Source organism: Poecilia reticulata, linkage group LG22 (assembly GCF_000633615.1).
Source record: "Poecilia reticulata strain Guanapo linkage group LG22, Guppy_female_1.0+MT, whole genome shotgun sequence".
Lineage (NCBI taxonomy): Eukaryota > Metazoa > Chordata > Actinopteri > Cyprinodontiformes > Poeciliidae > Poecilia > Poecilia reticulata.
In genome coordinates this window covers 14171952-14192185 of record NC_024352.1, presented here as the reverse complement: position 1 = coordinate 14192185, position 20234 = coordinate 14171952, and the positions used below count along the sequence as shown (strand labels likewise).

Sequence of the window (20234 nt, the reverse complement as noted above, 5' to 3'; positions counted from 1 at the left end):
GTGCGTGCGTGCGTGCGTGCGTGCGTGCGTGTGTACGTACGTGCGTGCGTGCGTGCGTGCGTGCGTGCAAGTAAGAAGTAAAATGCTTGCTACCTTTCTGTGCACAATAATGTGCATTATCATTTGTGATAATTTTATTTATTTATTTTTTTTGTCATAGTACCCCTAAGAATTTAAAACTACTTTCACCCCTGCGTATCAGTCATCAAAAATAGGTTTGGAAAACTATTTAATACAGATATATTGTTTTCTTCTGGCAGCTGTAAATCCTAAGGATCTGGCAAGACACTGAAATAAATTATAAAGAACAAAGAAAAGGCGGATCTCATCCATGAGGCGCCTTCTTTTAGGCTTTCGGTTACATTTTAAGCAGTGGCAGTAGGAAGTGTGGCCGTGAACCAGCTGGCTGCATTCAATGACGAACGCTTTACTGGCGATCAGTTATAAAACATGACAAAGCATTGCAGTGTGATCATACACGAATTAGCTAGCACTTCTTAATTAACTGCCAGATGTTTCTGCTTCCTAATAAAGTCTGAAATGCCTCCAGCTTACTGAAGAGCAACAACTATGATCATGTTAAATAGACGCATCGTCAGCAGTTTTATTCAGTAAGCTTAAAAAGAAGCTCAATGCATAGTCAGTAATTTAATATCTAATTTAATTAGTATTTCACAAAATATTGTTGAAATCTATTTAGAATTTATTGTTTTCTAAAGGTTTAACCAATTCCAGTGTTTGTTTTTAACCAGCAGCTTTTCAGCCTATCAGAATGAATTCAGCTCTGTTGCTAGGCAAAGAGCTGAATCAACTTGGTGAATATTAACTCTAAAGAGAATCTGGAGAGCTGCAAAAACACATATAGTCTCTTTATGTAAAGTGAACAAGCAAGTCCCTTCCTTTTGAAGAGTTATTGCAGGAAAAATACACCAATCGACTGGTGAGAAACTGGAAAGGCTGGTTTTCAGTCAATTGGTTCAGTAATAAATAGCATTGAAAACAGATAAAAGTTTAGGAATGTGAAGTCATATTCAAAAAACAAGAATATTAATGAAAAGTTCATTCATTTCAGTAACTCAATCACAAATTGAAACACATTTTAAATGAATTACACACAAACTGATGTTGTCACAAGTATCCTTCTGTTAATCAGGACAAACTTTTTCACATACAGCTAATGAAAAATACAACATTTAAGATCAGAATATTACATCAGACCAAATTTCAAGCCGACAGCTGAGAGACAACCAGGATGGGGCATACAGCCTTGACATGTTTTACGTTTCCAGGTGAAATTGACAGTATCAAGCTGTTTTTTATCACTTAACCTCTAATCTCTGAGCCTCCAAACTCTGATCTCTCTTTAAATTAACACAAAAAAAAGGAAATATGAGTTACATGTCTTAACAGGTTTACATCACACGCTTATATTCAGTGGAAAACTCAGTTCTGAAATTTGTTCTCCTACAAGATACTCAACATTATGGTTTAATTTATATCGGCTATTTCCCCCGCAGGTTAATGTGCTCTTTAAAAATTGTATTTAATCTATGTTTGCTCAAATTAACACTGCTTTGATATGTTATCCCATCAGCAGGTTATTGCAGCTCACATAGGGTGACTGTTTACGCACCACAACATGGTTTATAGGGACGGATGTTGTTAAATCTGAGTTAGTATCCCACCACAATGCAGAGTGATTCTTAACACCTGAGGCCCGTGCTTCCTTTTAAAAGGCCAGATAGAGCTGGGGCATGATGGAGCTATAGCAGGCAGTTTTCACCCTAACTCACAAGCCCACAGACTAGCTTATTAGCAACCTGGGGAGCAGAACCAGCCAAGGGGCCTGAATCTGGGAGAGAGGCATTTCTAATGACTGCAGAGCTGTAATAAGGTGGTACAAATCCGAGTCTCCCCATGGGGCTGGATGGAAGCAGGAACACCACCCTGCATGCTTGTGGTTTTAATTCAGCAATGACAGCAGGGTGTTACTGTCGCTAAAGCGGTTACATTCATGGAGTTTGCTGAATTCAGTATGTATGGCTTTGTAAAAACGTTGTCCAAGTATGCTATCTAATATTCTTTCTATATGCAGTAGGGGTTAGGTTTAATTCATGATTTAACAGATTTAACAAGGAGGACCGTTGGTTTTTCCCAGGGATCTAGCTTGGTTTGGAGGTAGATGTTTTTCTTTAATGATTGAACCATCTCTTGAAAACTGCTTTTTTGGGGGGTTTACTAAGTTTATCCTTGTCTGTCTGAAGACCTCAGACATTTAAGTGTGACAAAAACAACAAAAAGAAGAATCTGTAGAGAAAAACACTTCCACAGAACGATGTATGATGCACCTTTACATGATTAAAGGGACAATATGTGTTTTCTAGACACATAGTGGCATTTTATAGCACAATCAAGTAACTGTGTTACCTGCAGTTGTAGGTAAAAATGCTGTAGATGTCAAAAGTGACTTAAAATAAATTTCACAAAATTTGCATTTGTCTTTATAAGAAGCTCCTAATCTTTCCGACACTCCTCCTTCAGTACATCATCACACGAGTGCCTCTCACCGTAAATACATTAAAATCTGATGATGAAATGCTTGAATTTATGACGCTAAGTAAATATAGGATATTTGGAAACCTTTGGTCAATTTAAATGCAATGTGATCGTTTATTTTGCATCTAGTGGCATTAGTTTATCTAAATACTCTTTGCATCATCTTGTCACACTCTCCATCTGTCTACATCTTAAACACCTTCACATGCTTACAAAAGAGTTACACTTCACCTCAGTCTAAATAAGCACCAGAATTTGGGGGATTTTTGAAAACCATCTATATCTTACGTTATTGTCACTTCCAATGTGTTGACATGAGTGTATCCACAGGTTGACTCTGATACTGACTGCTATTTCCTGCAGCCCTGATCCACCTCTCTGTTAATTGCAGTTATTGCTGCTGTAGTTTTTGTTCTCTCTTTTTTTTTTTTTTCTTTCAGTTGATGGCAGATTTTGCCCGGCATTGCTGATTTAGCTGCATCTCTTTCCTGGATGGAGCTATTTCTGTCAATAACTCTGTGTTCCCATTGTTTGTTTTTTTTTTTGTTTGATTTTTTTTTTTCAGTAGACAGTACTCCTGGCTCAATGCTTCTGAGTTTAGCTGTGCCTGTTTCCTGGAACTCATTGATGCAGTTTAAATGAATAAAATGGAATTGAATGAATATGCTAATATTAAGTTCACTTTTTTTTTTTTTTTAGATGTCTGTTCATATAAAATCAAGTTTTTGGATAAATTCTCAGACCAGAATACATCAGATTACATTACGAGGTAGACTGACTGCAGGTTTATTCTTACTAAAGTATTTGCACTATGTAAAGAGGTTGCAGTGAACTTTAAGGCCTTTTTGTTAATCAGAATGAACCTCCGGTACCTCGGCTGACTGCATGTTTATGCCATGTCTAAATGGGCCCACTCAAAATGATTTGAGGCAGCAGAAATAGCTCCACGGAGACCACTCAGGAAAGCAGAGCTCTACAGCTGGGGAACATGAAAAGAAAAACCATTTGATCTTTATAGCACCCAACAGTACACGCTCCACATTACATATTCTCAGGCTACCTGCAGTATCTCCCTCCGACTCAGCCCACGCTTCTGTGTCGGCACACTTGGTAACACGCGGCAGACTAAACTCTGTCCGACTCAGGTCGATGGAGAATCGAGGAGAGCGCAAATAAAACAATGATGGACCACTCTGCATTCCTCCCTCACCCCCTGAACTGTCCACGTTTTAACATGTTCAACGTCTTGGGGAGCTTTTAAACGTTAGGGAGCATTAAGGAGCTGTCATCCTCAACACGGCTCAGCGTGGGACTGACAATTAGCTGTCACTCTGATCATCATCAGGATAACAAAGACGCACACGCAACAGAGAAATCCGTCATGGCTCAAAGTCACCCCCGCCTTGTCTCAGAGCGAAGCGGGCTGTGTGCCACTGAGAGTTTATGAAGACATCTGTCTGGTGTTTCATTAGGGCTGACTCCTGTGTCATGTGGATATTTAAGGAACACGGTCACGGCCCGGCATCCTCTCTCTTTCTCTCTCTTTCCCCAAAGACAAACACATGCAAAGAGGAGACGGGCAAAGACAAAAGAAAAAGTTTCCAAAAGCTCTGGGACACGAGGACACTTGGAGAGCGGCTTTATAAACGCATGTGGACATGTGAACTTGATGCATATTCACCTTCCACTGCTTCTTTTGAAGTTGAACTATTATTCAATTTAAAATACTTTAATCAATACTTGTTTTCTTACTTGAAGGAGAAATGTAGGATCAGCGTATGTCTTTCTACAAAACACAAGAGGCAGCCAGAATTTTAAACATTTGAGTGAAAATATAAAAGAACCACTGAGAGAGTGAGACAGTCAAAGGTTAAAGTCAGCTTACTCCAATAGGACAGGAATTTCTGATTCAAAGTCCAAACATAAACACGTTTTCCACTAGCTGAGGCTTTTTCCTCAGATCACTTTGAAAGACCACACTGGACTATAGATTCACTTCAAACAAGCTCTGATCCACACAGTTAGCCAGATTATTAAAAAAAAGGATTTTTACTACTTTGTATATTCTTATAGTTCTGCCTGTTTATATGAAAGTAGCCCACTGTAAAAGACCCTCTAGGACACGACAAATAAAAGATAAAAGTCTGATTAATTTAAAAATCTGGGAAGCTCTAAAATATCCAAAATTTGTTTTAAACTCTGGTCATTTTTTAAGTTTTATTTTACATGTCCCTTATTTATCTTCCGTTAGCCACTGGGCGTATTTAAATTTAGCCCAAACAAATATTTTGAAAGTAAGGCTCGGCTAGCGTTAGCATGTCAGCCTGTCAATGAACCTCAATAATCAGACGTTATCTGATTATAAAGTTATCTGAAGTGAAAGACGTTTCAATTTGTGGAGCTTAGAGGAATCTCTCTGACATTTAAAAGAAACGTTTTACAAATAATTATAACATCCACTGATTCATAGTTCTCATATTATTATTGTGATTACTCTTAATCTGGAAGTGTATGCTGAGTTTGGGATCCATCAACTTTATTTGTGTCAAATGTTGCTGTTTTTTTCAAAAGGCAGCTGATTAAAATGATTTAAGATCCTTGTAAGCCTGTTACTCAGCAGTACTTATAATTAAAAGTTAAGCGCCAAAACCACAAGGACAAAGGTTGGGAAACTTTGAAGTCTCGCACTTTATGCAACAGCTTAAAATACGAGGATTGTAATGTGAAGCGACAGGTAAGATGAAAATGTAGGCTACGTGAATATGTTCATTCCCACAGTGTGCAGAAGAACTTGTATTCATTATTTTTAAACAGCAGTTTAGCACGTGTAAAGTAAGTAATGGTGTCACAGACAGAAATAAATGTGCTCCAGGAGGGAGAACAGAAAATAAAGTGAGCACCAACGGAGAGATGATAAGCTTCATTTGCGATTCCTACGGTTTCATTCGGCTCCGGAGCCCCAGACGCCTGTCCTCCAGGCTAACCAAGTAAACAGCAGACGGTAAACAAAGGCAAATCCACTGCAAACATCAAAGTTGCCCCCCTTTTTCTGATGAAGAGATGCAGCGAGTTTCCGTCCTGTCATCTGCAGTTAGTCAGGTCATTCATCAAGATGTCCGCCACAGGCATCAAGCCGAGAGGCGGCACAAAGCAAAAGAAAGGCTAAAAAAATTAATAAAAGCCTGCTCTGGATTGCAGCCCCTGTTTCTGAATATACAGTACGTACACAAGCACTGGAGCGGCCCATTGTCCTGTAATTACCAGCTGTGAGGTTGGTGCGGGTCTGAGGGCAAGTGAGCGTTAACCTATTCAATGACTCATTGATTTCATTTGATTGGTCGAGTAAGATTTATGACCCGTCAAAGCCTCGGAGAGGGCCTCGCTTTAAAACTTCTCATCTTTATTCACCTTTCAGCTCCACAAAGCAAATATCAGTCAGAGCTTCCTAAAGGCAGGATCCAGCGTTTCACAACAATAGAGTTCAGATGCGAGGGCTTCGTCGTTAAAACAAAAAAGGCCCACGCTCATCTTGACTTTCACTCATCCTTTGTGTCTTGTATTAACATTAACGTCTAAAAGTTCATTACGAGCCCCTGCTTTATATCAGAACCTTTAACAGATCATTTGTTCTTTCCCTTAGCTTGCCGCTCCTTTAATAATGCGATCTACACTCTGCTACCATCAGACGTGTGCAGCCTTGAGCTTCATAATTACAGACTCCAAGTCCCCAGCAGCTGAGGCCACCAAAGTGCACCCGGAGCAACACATAATCTCACAACTAATTATGTAATGAAGGCAAATTATTATTCGCAGCTCTTGTAGAGTGTGACCCTAATTAAACCGGAGGTGTGTTTGGAACTCGACACCAAACCAAAAGCACGGCACGGAGACACACAGTTGTTTAGTCGTTAGACGTATTCTGATAATGAGTCAAAAGTCGTTAGCGTCTCTTTATATCGGTTCGTGTTGGAGCATTTTATTGCTCTTGTCTTCAAATGCTTACAAAGAGACAGAAAGTGGGAAATTTCAATACGGACTTGCTAAGTATTAAAGCTTGCAGTCAAAATACAAATTGGATGAATATATAAAGAAATTAATGGTATTATTTCTTTGATTAAAAAGGTGTTTCATTCCACAACAATATATGAAAACCCAAAGAAAAGACTTTCATTTCAGGGACTTGATTTACAAGCACGTGAAGATCAAAGCTTCACACTTACAAAAGTTTAAACTAACCAAAAGACTGATTTTATTCGATTTTCTCCCGTGTAGCTACTGTATAACTACCACGGTTTCACTTTCACAATGTAATGGTATCTACACACAGAAAAATTATATTTTTCTTTTGCTGCAAACCTCGGCAGCAATCTGGCCTAAGCAGCAACGGTGGGTTGCTAGAAATGACGCGTCAGTGCACTCAGCGCTTTGCCTGCAAATAGTCTCTACGTCGAAGTTTTAACAATCCTGGAAATAACTGTGACAGATCTTTAAGCAAAATGTGGTGAGTTTGGGCCTCCAAAAAGGTAATTCATAATAAACTCTAAAACTACGACTGCATGCTGGCTGTGGTGGACATGCCGCACCTGCCTGTCGTTTTTAAACAGTCTTACTTTAATTAGAATGAGGGGCAGCTCTTTATTAGATTCAGTAGCTTCATTGCCTGCTTGTTTTAAGCAAGAAAATAGTGCAACAACCTTCCAGATTATCTGACTGGCATTGAGCATCAACAGGTTGGAGGAGGATCACACAGCAAAGTCTAGATGTACAATTACTGACCTGGAAAACTAAAACTGACCTCTGATGGTTTGATCTGTAGACAATGAAAATAACTAACAACATCAACTGAGCAACACCTTGTTTTCTCTGCCATTTTTCATTACTTTTCTTTTTTTACTATTTTATACTGTTTCTTGCTGTTAAATTTTGGACTATATGGACTCCAGGTATTTGTAGAGGGTAGGGACCAAATTTACCTTAATATGCACTAATACACAAAGTAAGCTCATATCTACTGTCTCCCTTATTTCTTGGGGGTGCAGCCAAAGAAAATAAACAGTATTTTTCACTGTTTTTCCTCTTCCTACTCTGCACTATGAATCCCAACCTCATAAAATGGATTCCTCTGAGCCATTTATTCACACCAACAAACTCGGCTTCCAGCCGTGCCGGTGGACATTGCAGCAGAACGCAGAAAACGGAGCTTTTACTTTATATTAGAGTGTGAACAAAAGGCTTTTCTTCCTGTCTCATTGTTTGCAGATAGCCTGTCGCCTCCCTTCAATGTGACCATCAAAGAGGTGAAAGCAAACTCTGCTGTGGTGTCATGGGACATCCCCGAGGGAGACCCCGTCATTGGCTTTGCCATCACACAGCAGGTGAGTAGCAGATTGTGTAGGAGACATCAGTGGACAAAACACGACAAGGTGAAGAAGATACGGATTTACGAAAAGACGCCGAGGTGTGTTAATAGTCTAACAGGCAAAACATTAACTTCATTCACCTCATTTTACACACACACACACACATGCGCACACGCACACACACACACCCCCACACACACACACACACACGCACGCACACGCACACACGCACACACACACACACACACACACACACATAACTCCACAGACAGGGGATATACAGCAGCTGATGTTTTCTGTCTGGAAAACATCAGTTAGGACAATAATGTTTACTACATGAGCATTTACACAGTTTCAATAACGCACTTGCTTGTTTTTGTAAGGAACAGTTTGGGAATTTGAGGGCTTACATGATCAATTATTCATAGAATTAGAAATGAAAAGGTTCTGTAGCATTGTTCTCTTGCTCTATTAAATATGAGACTGCAGCCACATGGTTGTTTGGGTGAATGTTTGTGTTGGCAGCCTGCACAGAGCTGCAGCGCTTTCGAACAACCTTTTGCACGCAAATGTTAATGTATTTTCATTGGGATTTTGTGTAGCAGACCAACACACAGTAAAGTGTTTTGAGAAGTTGAAGGAAACTAAAATACGAGTTTCTGGGCAGTGTGGTGTACATTTATCTTAAACTCCCATGACTCACTATTTTTAGCACTATAGGTACTTATTTTTGATGGAAGAGATGCTGAAGATTGGATTAAGCACAGTCTATGCTCCTTTCTCTTCTGAACAAAGTGTTACTGATATTCATTCAGCCTTTTTCAGGGGCTGAAGAAATGGCCCTCTGCATCACATCAGTTTTAAACCTCTGGTAAATAAATGGTTATGGATTACAAATTAGAAACTGATCAATCTGAGGCAAACTCAGTTTCATTTTGGGCCATATCAAACATTTGAATGTTTCTAAAGGGCCGGTTGCACCAGAATGTATTGATGAAACCCATTAAACTAGTAAAATATGAGTAAACAGGTGTCCCTCCAGGATTTTGATTGTTTTTCAATCAAAATCACAGATGTGGTACTAAATTAGAAATATTTGCAAGGAATTTTTACAACATTTGTGCTAATGTATGATGTTAAATGTGAGGGATTTTTTGTATTACTCGGAGTATAACTTGATATCAAGGTAGGCTGAGGCAGCAGTCACTTAAACCCAATATTTGTTTTTACTACTTGTGATAAAGATTTGCAGTAAAATCAGTAAAAATGTGGGAATCTGTTTATTTTATGTGAATTTTGTAGATTTTTGAAAAAATGGAGAGATTTAATAGATTAAATTTGGAGTTGAGAGGGCCACATAAAAAGCTATGGTGGGCCAGATTTGGCCCCAAGGCCTTGAGTTTGACACATGTGGGCTAAGAGATTGATAGAACTAGCAACAGTCATAATATTAAAAGTTTTTTATCTTATTTTTTCATTATCACTGACTAAATGTTTTGAAATTAAAGGCTGGACTTATTTTTTGAACGATGAGATTATGCTACTGCACTTAAAGTTGAATATCTTTTAAGGCTATGTAAACAACACACATTGTCTCTGTTTGAATACCAGAGAGATCAAACCATCAAGGAGCTTTCATTCATGCTGTCTTTGATCAGTCGCAGAGATCCTTTTGCTTCCAGTTTACCCATTTTGCAAATGAGATAACTCTGCGTTTGCCAAGATGCAAAAATGGGAAGATGCGTAATCCAATAAAAAATTTCACAAAAGCCCTCCTGGTACTCAGTAGTGACTGCGGCATGTCCTGACTTTACCTCTACCTTTATTATGTGTGTGTTTTCAAGTCTTTGCTTAATCAGTCAACCCCCATGTCGTTTCCTGCTTCAACAGAAGAAAGACGTGCGCATGCTGCGGTTGATCCAGGAAGTCAACACCACCACGCGCTCCTGTGCATTATGGGACTTGGAGGAGGAGACAGACTACATTGTGCACGTCCAGTCCGTCAGCATGTCCGGGACGAGCCCGCTGAGCGAACCGCTGCGCTTCCGAACCCCAAAGGAGGCCGAGACGCAGGCCTCTAAGAGTAAATAGCCACATGCAAAATACACTCACTCGTTCAGTCATTTACACCTAGAAGGATGGAGGAGAGCTCTTCTGCTCCTTTTTTTTAGGGCATAAGTACGAAAGGGACTTGGCCTTTTGACAATACAGTGACAGATTTGGCCTAAAAATCCAAAAGAAATCAATAGACACACAAAGCATGAAATGAAATTTCACAGCAGACTGCTCCATCTCTCCCCTACTGACTACAGCTAAGGAGCAAAACGCCCGACAGGGGAAGCATACTTCACTGTTTATTGATGTTTTTCCGCTAGTGCCACTCTGTATGCGACCTGCACAGCACCACTGTAAACCAAAATGAGGAAAGGCATTCATCAGACAGACGGAGGAGGTAGTAAGGAAGCTGTAAGGGGTGGAGAATCGATGTGCTTTTGGCTGAGCCATTGCTCCATCTACTCCCCCTCTCATTTACACTCCTCTCTCACATGAAGAGGAGCCGCACTGTTTGGAACCAGAGGGAGTCTGAACTTCTCGCTGTGGCTGTAAGTGGGCTGCCAGGAAACATGTAGCACATAAAAACAATCAGCGCTAAACACTGAAGAGATGCGCCGGCGACCACCAAGTCCTAATTAATACCAAATACGTTGTCTGAGTGTTATTTATGCAGCAGGGAAGAATTTAGTGAGATCAATCACCGCGCAGAACACAAGCAAACACTTTTTAATTGGATCTTTTTTACAATTTTGTGTAATTACACGTTGTTGCTTTTGTCACTCCAAACACTAAATAGCTCACATAAATGGACAGAAATTGTTGGGGGTTTTTAGCGCGCACACAAAAACACTTTTAACGCGGATGGTAATTCATTTTTGCAGTAAAATAAAAATTACAGCGAAAGAAAACAAAGAAATATGCACTTATTTTCTAAAAAGATGGAAAACATGCTTTCAGGACTAAGTTAAATTTTCACCTCTCCAGGTTATTGCTGCCTGCAGTTTAAAACAAATGAAGTGTTTCGATGCGCACGCCCAGCCTCTGTTCACTGGGAAATGAAAAAGATCTCCACTTCCACACCTTTTCCTATCATCAAAGATTCAACATCCGCAGAGACCACCTCTTCGCAGTTTGGCACAGTGCCGGTCGTCCTCTTTTTTTTCCGTTTGCGGTGCTTTCTCAAGGATGTGTGTTTAATTAACTCGACTGGGTTAGAACAGAGGAGCATTTTGCTGTGGCAGAGGAGCAGCTTTTCTCTGAGTAAACATCTTGTAATTCAATTCACAGGAAATTCTTGTTACAGTGGCATTCAAAGCGATGCTTGTTTTACAAAATTACTGAGACGCTGATCAAACTCAACTCAGTTCCAGCACAAATGTGGACAGGAGAAGAAATTCTTAAATGTAAAAAGCCAAAATAAAAAGCAGTTTAAGGACTGTCTAGGTTTCTAGATTCATAATAAATATAAGAAGTCTACGCTCCCTTGTTAAGGTGACAGATATTTGGGGGGAAAAACTTAAACTATTATAAATTATTTAAAAACATTTCCTACCCTTTGATGTCATTTGCCCACTCTGGCTTCTATCAGATTTTGAACACGTCTCTCGTCAGCGACCTTTATAAGATTCAGCCCTGAACTTTGACCTGGCTATTCAAAACCTCTCGTGTATCCGCTCTTTTGTTCATTCTGACACGTTTTGTAACTGTGTCCAAAAGTTTAAGTTTGGTTTGATGAGACAGTAACACATTGTTCCACAAGGTTCGAAAGACTTTGGTCGGATCTGGAAGGTTTTTTTGTGGGGAAGAACAGACTTCAGTCCTCCTTAGGCCAGACTTAAGTAGGACACTTGGGACTCTGGGTACACGGTGAACACAACCAGTACCAACCAGAACCTCTGTAGCTTTTGATCTCATTGGCAGCCTCCACGAATAACTTCAGCCTCACTTTTTCACCAGAATATAGAGAAATATCCAGTTTCAGTAAAGCCGAAATTGTCTGATATTCTCTCTAATTATTTATTGTGCCATGTTTGTGAATTTTTAATCCTCACTAATAACACATGTTAAATATTATATAATTATATATTACGTAAATATTTGTTTTTAATTGAAAATACTTGATATGCCACATTAAAAGTAGGAAAAGTCTGATTGATTTTTATTTTAAATTACAAAAACCTGGAAAGACACACGTCATATAATAAAAACTAGCACTAATATGTCTCAGAATAACCTTATTTTGTTTATTTTACATTTACAACACCTCCTTTTGCAACATTTCTAAAGATCATCACTCAGAGATATGATTAATACTGGAACAGATTTAAGAACATGAAAAGCAAATAGTGCTGTAAATCTGACATGAACAAAGGAGTTTGTTAGCAGACAGTGGTGCAGTCTACAGAATGGGAGCAGATCTCAGTGCAGCTGTTGTCTAGACATGCTGGGTGAACATCCTGAGGAATATAAAGAGGTTTTCACGGTTCTCTTTCAGCTGCTCTGCCTTACTGTTCTCCCATATAACACTGATCTGAGAATAAGGAGCACAGGATGAGCCTGAAATGCCAGATTACTCCCCCCTTTTTTCATCATGGGATTGAGATAGACGAGATCAAAAGAGCAAAAAACTGGGATGAAAAGAAGCCAACATAACATGTACTCAATGCAAAACGATGCGGCAATGAGTTAAGAGAAAGACAGGAATATTGCTCGAACCAGATGCCACATGTGGAAAATGCACAGACTGCAAACAGGGCTGATTGGTCTCCTTGGATCTAATAAATGTGAAGCTTCTCTCTGTGGTACTACGTTAAGAAAATACAAAACATGATGGAGCAGAGATTTTCCGTCGTCACGAAGGACTTCCATCATTTTGTTACGGCTTGAAGACTTTGCCTTCATAAATGTTTTCAGATGTTTGCCCATTAAACGTCTCTCAGCTCATCTGCATTAGAGACGAATTAGCAAAATTGCCAACACACAAGAAAAAGAGAGAAACCACTCAGGGATTTAAGCTTAAATTCAGCTGTACAAACAATTTTCATTTATCATAAAAACAAGAGGGTAAGAATTTACTCATTTTTATCTTGAGCAAAGCTAAAACAAGTTAAAAAAATAACTTCAAACACTGATTTGAAGTTCAAAGTTGAAAACCTTTTTTTTTTTTTTTTTTACATTTTATCACATTGCAACCCTCAAACATCTGTGTATTTTATTAAGATTTTAATTGAAAGACCGCTATATCTCTTCCTTTCTGCTTTGCACATCTAGAAACGTGAAGGCTAGATTGGTAGAATACATAACTAACTAAACCACACAAATATTCTCCAAAACAGAGTCAGGAAAGTCAAAGTGATTATTAAGTTTTCTTGAGATTATTTTTGTTTCACTTTCAAATATTAACCACTTTCATTTTCTTCTACATGAAGAAAAATTTTCTTCTACATGAAGAGGGGAAAAACATTTGCTGTGACCTTCAAACAAATAATTGTTTCCAAAAATGTTAGCCATTTCTTTAAAAGGATATTGATTGCCATTCAAGACTGATATATATATATATATATATAGCCCCAGCAGCAAACAGGCTTCTGTCAGGTGTTCCAGGCGACCAGTCCGTCCAGTTTGGTAGACCAGCTGAAAGCTTGAGGGGCCCCAGGCTGTTGTGCTTTGATTTTTTCTTTTTTTTTTTTTTTAAAGAGACCAATCGATTGGTAGAATTACTTGTTGCTAAAAGCCACTGGAGCATGGGGATCGTGCACACGGGGCGCACCAAATGTCACCCGCTGCTGTCGTATAAAAGGATGGAAAGCTCTGTGTGTCGCAGTAAACTTCAGGTCACACAACAGTGCATGGAAAAAAGGCTTTTGTCACTGAGTTTGTGTGTAAATCTGTAAAAAATCCTCACTGTTTTAAGCCTGTGCTATATTCCGCTGCCATTAAAGAAGAGAACAGAAGACGATTTACTGAACGCAAGAAACACTTTTTGGAAAAAGTCAACTACAAAATCTGTATATATATATTTATATATATTTTTTTTTTAAAAATCTAATTTTCAAACATATTTTGCAAGAAGCGTTCAAAAAGCCTTGTTGAGTACAAATACAGGTCTTGAACAAGAGCTGTCTGGAAAAAGTCTGTCAGTGTAACCCCAATTGGATTAAATGACAGTCGAGCAGTTCAGTGTCGGCGGCAGAGGCTCTACAGCAGTGTGCTGTGACACTTTTTGAAGTTGCAGAGAGAGAAAACTCTTGGAAAAATCCCTGCAGAGAACAGGAGCTTGAAGACAAGAAATACCACTCTGAATAGTTTATGAGGAGCTGGCAGGCTCAATGAGAGTGACGAAAGCTTCTCTGTACTAATAGGCTAAAGAACATTAATCTTAGAGTTTTGCTTGTCTATATCACTCCTCTGTATATTATAGAATAATGTGAACTGAAATATTTTTGGTTTTCATTCATGTTTCGAGGTTTTAAATGTGCCAAAATATCTTAAATATGATTAAAACATCCAACTTAAAATGTTATCAGATCTGTACTTATCATAACCTTTTGTTTTACCATTAAAAAAAGTCCAAATAATTATACTACAGTCATGGTTTTCAAGACAAAGTTGTCATGAATTTAAAGAAAAATCATCTTTGTTTTGCAATATTTTGTAGAAAATTTCTAAACTTTTCCTGATGTCCAGTTTTTCCCAACAAAGAAGAGCGGTCAACATAAAGCAAGGCATTCACACTCTCTTGATTGCACTGACAAAACCTGTCTGTTTTTACCCTCGCATTATTTCACTTTTCTTTTTTACTTCAATAATCTTAACATTTTTTCCCACATCATTCTAAATGATATAAATTGAGTGAAATCTATTGCGACCAACATCTACAATATCGCAATTATCTATATTATTAAACAAATTTGCCAACACCCATGATTATTCTGAACTCTCCCTCTCATTACTCAACTAGTTTAATAAGTCTTGACTTATTAAAGCACATAATAGGCAGACATAACAATGGTGGTGCTTCAAGATGTATAGAAAATTCATTATAGTGAGGGAAATATTAATGTCAATAATAAAAGAAGGCTTAGAGTTACTTTTGTTCTAGGCCCAAATAAGATGACCTTGGCTCTTTTAATGAATAGAGTACCTAAACCAAATCTTCGAAGTTATTAAAATGATTAATGAGAAATCCCCGTTTGTTACTGTAGGAAATCAATTTTAGTTTTCATAGCCAATGGCCTTCTCCCTCTTGACCTTTCCAGACGAAGTGACCATGGAGGAGGTGGGTCAGGCGACCCAGCTGAGGGCTGGAGAGCTCATCATCATTGTGGTCGTACTCATCATGTGGGCAGGTGAGAACAGGCTTGTTTAATAACCATCACTGCTTCCTAAAAAAAAAAAAAAAATGGAACAACAGACGCTCTACTTGTTTTCTCCCTTCAGGTGTGATTGCCCTCTTCTGTCGTCAATATGACATAATCAAAGACAACGAGCCCAACAACAACAAGGACAAAGCCAAAAACTCCTCGGAGTGCAGTACTCCTGAACACCCGACGGGGGGGCTGCTGCGCAGTAAGGTATAACCCACCCCTCTGCTCCTTCTCCTCCCCCTGGGTGCCTCCCCCTCTCAGCGACGCTGGCCAGGTGAATGGTCCCGGCCACTTCTCGACTTACTTTCCACCGACACGTCATTAGTTTTTCATTCGGCATCATCTGAGCATCAGCGCATCGCTGTTCAAACACGGTGACATTATGTGCATGACTGAAGCATTCTGCTTCAACGGGACCCGAGTCGCGATTTGTAATACCGTAACAAAGTGTTGAGTCATACATCATTTCCAAAGAGTCAGACTTTCTTGTAATATTTTTCGTGCAGAAGCAACCAAAGAAAAAACTGAAATAGGCTATCCTCGGATTGATTGGGGAACTGCTGATGAATATGACTTTAAGACTTTAACATTGATCGACTGTGTTTAGATACATTCAAGTCAGAAATGACTTTCATGATCAAAATCTTTAAAGTAAGGAGAGTCCAAAAACTAAATATATCCCAATTCCATACAATTGCATTCTCAAGAGACTAAGACATTAAACAATACTTCAAGTTAAATTATTTTGAAAATCTACACAATTTATGAATTAAACAAAATAGAATCTTTCATACAAGAGACACTTTTACCTTTTGCGTCTAAGCAGAGAATGGCATTAAAATAAAAATCTCAGATCTCAGGTATTCTGGTCACTAAAAACAGTAGTGAGACAGTCTGGCTTCTTGAAAGCAAAACATGCAGATTTTAGCTGCGACATTAAGCCTTTGCACTGTCCTGCTTGGAACACCGCAGAGCCCCATATCACACTCACCTGTGCAGAAAACTACTGATCCAAGCAAATTCTCCGAGGCATTCTCATGCTCATTAAAGTTTGCTGGGTTTTTTTTTTTTTTAGAGGAGTTTTCACATTTCTTTTTTTCCCCCCTCCAACAGTTCCCCAAGAACAACAACAACAACAACAGGTTGCCATCTGTCAACATCATTGAGGTGTGACTGCCGTTAAGTCTTTTCTTTACTCAGAAGACTTCATGCAAACAACGAGCCCCTTCTAGGTCCGTCAGCTGTCAGGATGACGCTGGGACAGAGGGACTCTGGGCGTGCAGGCGCCGCTTTCTCTTCTTCAACCCAGGTTCTGGTGTGGAGCTGAAGCTGCAGGGACTCCAGGGGACGTGGCGGAATGAGGCCGAGCTCGGCCTCGTTTTCCAGGAGAGCAGAAAGACTGCAGGAAGAGTTCAGCAGCGGGTCTGTGCTCGGTGACAGTACATTGGGGTCACGGTTATTAGTGTTGTGGAGAGACTGCAGACGAACCGACCCCAGGGACCAAGGCTGATCAAACAGAGCCAGAAACCGTTACCGGAAGAATTTGTACTTAACTTTTTCTGGGTGGTACTTTAAGCTTCTTTTAACGCTTATTTCCTCATGGGCTTACCCCGTGCGTTTGATGATTTGGTATCTGTTTGGGCCTTTTTTTCAGTGAATTGCAAGTGCAGAGACTCTTTGCTGTTCTGGTACATTTGTATTCCCCCCTCAGGGAATCCAGACTCCACCCGGGTAACAAAAAGAGCCATTTCCACTACAGGCTGCAATGTCACCAGAGCAGCTTTAGAGGGATCAGTCGGCTAAAATCACTCACAGTCATTAACTCGTGTATATATATATGACATAGTTCTTCAAGTCTGACCTGTAATTTCTCTCGTCTTTTTTATTATAGACTTCTAAAATGTAACATTCCTCTCCCTGAACGAGCCCTTTAGTACCTCCTGGTGTCTTTCTTTTCGAGCGTGATGGATTTCACGTCATTTTTGTGAGCAGCAGAACTCCCCTAATGGAGTTCATCCATCTAATTAATTAACTATGAATGGGGCTGGACTCTGCGGACGTCTGAGGAGAAGAGATCCCTTCAATCAGCAATAACAGCCCCTCAGAGGAAACGAAGGAAGTCCGGACTTGAACTCTGGATCCTCTGGAAAAAGGAAAACTGTCAGCATGTCATGGATGAACAAACTGGACGTTCAAGTATGCTGGAATAAACCTTGGGTATCATTTTTAAGTGATCCTCAAAAAAGCCTTTTCAGCTCTGTTGAAAAAAAAAAAGAAAAAGAAAATAAATAAAAATATTTCCCTTGGCAAGCATGGAAAAAAATATTTTTTAAATCGGGCCCAACTGGGGAACCCTGAGACTTCTTTACGGCATCCTGAACAGATGTTGAGACAGAAGGGCTTCTTTCAAGACTTTTTGAATTATTATTATTACGAACATGTGTTTAAAGTCCATGGTAATGAGAATAGCTATTGTGGTAAGCGCATACATGATGTATTTGAGGGCTGATTTACACTCAGTAGTACTGCCTTAACAATAATTGTATCCCATTACTTATAAGATGTTTGGCTTTGTCTCTCACTTTTGTGGCATTATATTTACCTTTCACCCAGTATTTAAATGTTTGTGCAAAGTGAAGGGAAAACATAACATGCAGGTTGGAGGAATTGGCAAGTATCTGATTTGTAAATACATTTTAAATGTCTTATTTAGTACAGTCAGTCTAGAGAGGCTTTGTGGAATAAGGTTGATGTAGAAAATGTCTCGATTTGTAGGGAAGCTAGATCACATTTTTGTCCAAACTGTTTAGTTTTATGAAAAGCCTTTTTCCAAAAAAAAACACACAAAAAAACACTTCACCTACTCTTATGAATTTTCATTATGTCATTATGCCTTTTATGTTCAAAAGGAGGAGTTGGTAGGAGCGGGCACTGAAAAAGAAAAAGCTCTGGCTAGTAGAAATCAGAAAATGGGCTGCAAACAGTCCAAAACATGACAAACACCGACGCCCCTTCAGTCTTGAGTACAAAGAAAAAGGAGGAGGTAAATGGAGATCGGTGAAGGTTGCAGTGGAGTGGACAGAATGATGACTAATTTAATGGCAGGTTTTTATCGCCATTATCCGCCTCTCACTTTCGCATCTTTGGCACAGCTCTTAGAAAAAAAGAAAAAAAAATGGAAAAAGTTCCAAGACCGTGCTCCTCCAGTGAGCAGAGGCCGATGTCAGAGTGTGACTTTAAAGTCAGGCTCGTTGGGACTTTCCACCTAATTAAACTCATTTAACGTTTGCCAAACTTCTCGTTGTTCTGCAGCCACTTCACTGCAAACTAAACACGACTCAAAGTTCATTTACACAGCAACAGATACTCTGATATTTAGTTTGACTTATTTACCAGCATTATTTATTATTATGACCAATACACCACGACTACTTACAGAAAGTCTCAACTTTTTTAAAGGAGCACATTTCCTTTATTTGCAGTCAATTTCAGTGTATATCTTAACCTTTTGTGTAAATACTCAAATTTTATTGACTGAATTTGATAGATGTTGTAAGAAATGCTTTTTTGAAATTGTCCAGCTTTACGTAAAGTTACAAGGTGGAAGGTTTTTGAAGATGAATCTTTGTGTTACACCATCCTATCTTTTAAGAGAAACTTTCTTATATATAGAAAAATAAAATCAATTTAACTTCCCCTGACAGTCCTGATGAATCATCATGACTAATTCAAAACAATTTTCCTTGTTCTTCATGTTGAGATGCATTTTTCCCCAGACTCAAGACTCTAAAATTATTCAATTTTAGGCCAGTGGACAAGCTATATTGAAGAGATGGAAACGAGGATAAATGAATAGATAGTGGGAAAAATGGGTTGATGGACAAACAGTTCTACTGGACTTCTGCCAGTTTTACATCTTTCTTTACAAATATTTTTCAATTTTATTTTTAATTTTTATTGTTGAACCTGGAATATTCCTCAAATAAAATTCCAACCTTTTCCAAAATGAAATTTACATAAAGTCAATTTGTAAAGTCGAACCACAAATGTTCCCTATGAGTTCAAGCAGTATCCAGAAACAATAGGGAATTGATAGAAATGGGAAAACAGACGAACTGGTGGGTGAAAGCAGCTTTTAAAGGAGATGGGGAACCGTCTGATAATACAGACTTTTCTACACTCTGGAAAATCCAGACTTGCATTTCTAGAATTTTCAGTACTATAATCCTAAATTTAAGGCATGAATACAAAGCTTTATGATGAGTTTATGGCAAGTATTTCCACAGCCAGGAAGATTTTTTAAAACAAGCAAAAAAAAAAAAGGCAAAAAGTGAGAAGACAGATCATGGAGAAATGCATGAATAGACAGACAAGACTTTATATTAAATCTTTAAATGACAGACACAATACTTATAAAAGTTTCCAGACTGTGGAGGAAACTTTCTGAAAAGGATCATGGAAACATACAAATAAACATCCTGACTCAGAGGGTCAATGGGTTGGTAAAAATAATTCTGTCATTAAATTTATGAGCCCCGTTTGGGGCTTTTCTTTCCCCAAAGATAACTTTTCACCATTGTTAGCATGCCTGTTTGAAACATACTATATTGGACATAATGCTTGTGAACTGACACTACTAAATTTGGATGTCAGCTTTGACCCACTGATCTTACTAACCTGGCAATTTAAGGCAAAGAATAAAAAAAACATTTCAAGTTGAATCGAAGTAAACTATTTTATCGCTTTACTGATTTTTCATTTGATGTAAATGTGGACCCCCCATAAATAACTCAAAAGACCATTCATTTTTAAGCAGATTGTTAATATGTCAAGAATTTAAAGCGCACTTTTATGTTCCTTAACCACTACACAAATGGTAACGACTGTAAGGAAACAA

The 20234-nt window shown here is 38.8% G+C and overlaps 1 protein-coding gene and 1 long non-coding RNA gene across 3 annotated transcripts in view; both read left to right on the top strand.

Moving 5' to 3' along the window:
• The window catches only part of fndc5a (fibronectin type III domain containing 5a), a 36975-nt gene extending 16943 nt beyond the window's left edge, over positions 1-20032 (top strand). Inside the window, exons 2-6 of one of the 2 annotated variants that reach the window (XR_532600.2) lie at positions 7816-7931; positions 9807-9999; positions 15230-15319; positions 15411-15611; positions 16451-20032. Coding sequence is in view for 1 of the 2 variants with exons in the window: in XM_008399616.2 (XP_008397838.1) it covers positions 7816-7931; positions 9807-9999; positions 15230-15319; positions 15411-15544; positions 16451-16510 (593 nt within the window). In the remaining variant the exon portion in view is untranslated. The remainder of the gene's footprint in view (positions 1-7815; positions 7932-9806; positions 10000-15229; positions 15320-15410; positions 15612-16450) is intronic. The other variant, XM_008399616.2, reaches the window with a different exon arrangement.
• On the top strand, positions 10008-13527 carry LOC108165840 (uncharacterized). Its single transcript, XR_001776161.1, has 2 exons — positions 10008-12772; positions 13345-13527. It is a non-coding gene; the product is annotated as an uncharacterized LOC108165840 (long non-coding RNA).
• Positions 20033-20234: the final 202 nt, after the last annotated feature.